Source organism: Macrobrachium rosenbergii, chromosome 6 (genome assembly GCF_040412425.1).
Source record: "Macrobrachium rosenbergii isolate ZJJX-2024 chromosome 6, ASM4041242v1, whole genome shotgun sequence".
Lineage (NCBI taxonomy): Eukaryota > Metazoa > Arthropoda > Malacostraca > Decapoda > Palaemonidae > Macrobrachium > Macrobrachium rosenbergii.
Genome location: NC_089746.1, coordinates 33124012 through 33126511, shown reverse-complemented (window position 1 = coordinate 33126511; position 2500 = coordinate 33124012). Strand labels below are relative to the sequence as shown.

The 2500-nt window shown below is 38.8% G+C and overlaps 1 protein-coding gene and 1 long non-coding RNA gene across 2 annotated transcripts in view; one reads left to right on the top strand and one right to left on the bottom strand.

Moving 5' to 3' along the window:
* The window catches only part of LOC136839438 (uncharacterized), a 181830-nt gene that overhangs the window by 33857 nt on the left and 145473 nt on the right, over positions 1–2500 (bottom strand). The window lies entirely within an intron of this gene.
* Positions 1103–2500, top strand: part of LOC136839437 (uncharacterized) — a 153150-nt gene continuing 151752 nt past the window's right edge. Inside the window, exon 1 of the mRNA XM_067105491.1 lies at positions 1103–1666. Within this exon, the coding sequence (XP_066961592.1) occupies positions 1558–1666 (109 nt within the window). The 5' untranslated portion in view covers positions 1103–1557. The remainder of the gene's footprint in view (positions 1667–2500) is intronic.

Here is a 2500-nt window from a genome sequence, read left to right as displayed (position 1 = left end):
AAAAAGATTAATATAGGGTGCAAAATTGAGGAATTGGAATTGTGCCTCGTGAGAGGCTAGTTACCCCCCTCCCATTCTGTGAGAGGCATACCATCAGTAAAAGACACTTATACAGGACGCCCAAAAGGGTTGTCACATTAGGAGGGGATAACCTAGAAATGGGTCGATGATGCGAAAGAAGCATAAGAAATGAAGAGTTTTAGTGTCCAGGAAGTGTGAGATTGTGTGCAAGGTAGAGGTGAATAGTGCAGTGAATTTAGAGTTGTTTGACACACTGCTGGTAAGACTCCTGTAAAAGTGTCTGAGGTGGCAAGTGTGAGGTTCATCCACTGTTCAGTAGTAAAAGTGTGACTGTGGCATTTAACATTTTTTATTATTATTATTTGGAGCCACCTCCTGTTAGGAAATGTTGAAAAAAACATGTCGACATACACAGTATACGATTTGAGAAGCCCTGTATACGAGGATTTTATCTTTGATCCATCAGCTAAAGGATCTTTTGTTTCTCTCTGGAGTCACCCCTACTAGGAGAAATAGTACATGCACATAAATACACATACACATTATATATATACATATATATATGCATATATATTATATATATATATATATACACATGTATATGTATATACATATAAGTGAGCGTGTATGGAGAACTTTGTGTATTTTTCCAAGCTTTCTTACACCCAGGTACCATTATATGTATTTATTTCTTATTTTCCACTACATACATAAATGCGTAGGTGCTGCATCCGTGTTTATAAGTATAGGCATACAAAAATCTAGACACATCTCTGTTAGGACGAGTCAGCAGCTTTCACTTTTCTCTCTTCCTATTTAAATCATCCCAACCCTTCCCTTATGAAGTACCTTCATTTACATTTAGCAAATGAAAGAGAGATTATCCCGGGAGCATCCCTATGCGTTCTCCAGGGAGCGTAGGGTCAGGCAGGTGAGATGTCAGACTGACGGTAAGGAGTAGGGGCAGTGAAGGGGGTTCAGGAGGAGCCCCGAGAGAGAGAGAGAGAGAGAGAGAGAGAGAGAGAGAGAGAGAGAGAGAGAGAGAGAGAGCCTCGTGAGATAGTCAGTGGCACTCACTCAGCCCGTGCGAGGGACCCAGCCAGACCTCACATGTGCTAGAGCGTCCGTGCAGTACGCACCTGTCTGCTTATCTCCAAGTAGCCGTCGCAGCCGAGTCGCGCGTCGTTAGCCTGTGTGTGTTTGTTTTTCGTGTACTTGTTTGCAAAAGGCTTTCTCCATGTGGATTTTATCTTCCTCCAGGACGTGAATTTGCGCTATTAAGCTTTCAGTGTTCGCCGCTGCAGTGACTGAGTTCCTTGGGATAAGAGTGCCATATTATTTTGTTAAGAAGCCAAAACGAAGGGCTATATACAGCTGGAACCGACAAGACAATACTTACAAGAATTTCTCTGCCGTAGATTTAGGACCACGATTACCAAAACGTTTACCTGACAGCTCTACATAAATCAGTTGGATTTACGTCGGCTAATTGCTTTGGTGTGTGTGAGATTGAAAAGAAAACAAACAGAAGCAATCATGAATCGAGTGCTGTGCTTGCTGGCGGCGGTGTGGGTGTTTGCCTTCATCAGCTGCGTCGAAGGACAAGAAGGACTTATACGATACGTCCGCGCAGATGAGCTCAGAGGTGAGTACTAACAATTTAAGGATTTTCAGGTCTTAAACAGGAACATTTCTGCAAAGTAATCATTGTGAGGTACCACAAGCTGAAAAGTACTGTATTGCAGACAACAAAATTATTACTTTATGGCGTATTTTCTTTTCACAGATTTTCCCTCTAGCATCTGTGAGATAAAGGTTGATAGATATATGAACAGACAGGTAGATAAACAGACAGATAGATAGATCACTGCAAACACTTAAAAAGTGAATTTTTAAATTTTTCTTTCTCTAATTATTGGTGTTCTTCGCACATCTAAAAAATACGAAATATAACCATTTTTTCTCAATAGAAAGAAAACCAAGAGAATTTAATTTGCAAAAACCAAAAAGAAATATTAGCGCAGGTGTTTAAAAGATTCCATAAAACGGATGCAATGAATATCTTTGGCGCGAGAAACTGAAAGGATACACTAAATATAAACATTTCAAGAATAACAAGACTATGAGAAACTGTTACATGAATAACACTAGTGATACTGACTGGTTAAGAGGATATTTAATAAGTATGGGACATTTACCGCTGTTAGGATACGTCTCGTATTTTGTTCTTCAGGTTCACCGAGATTTAGTGGGAGCTTTGTCGAGGTGGCACCTGAAGGCTCTTCGAGGTTCTCTTCGGCTACTTCTTTCTTTCGTCACTTTTCAGTGATTTATTTTATTTCCCTTCAGTTTGCCTTTTTATTCATCTTTGTCGAACTTGCTATCATATATATATATATATATATATATATATATATATATATATATATATATATATATATATATATATACATATATATGTATGTATGTATATTTATAT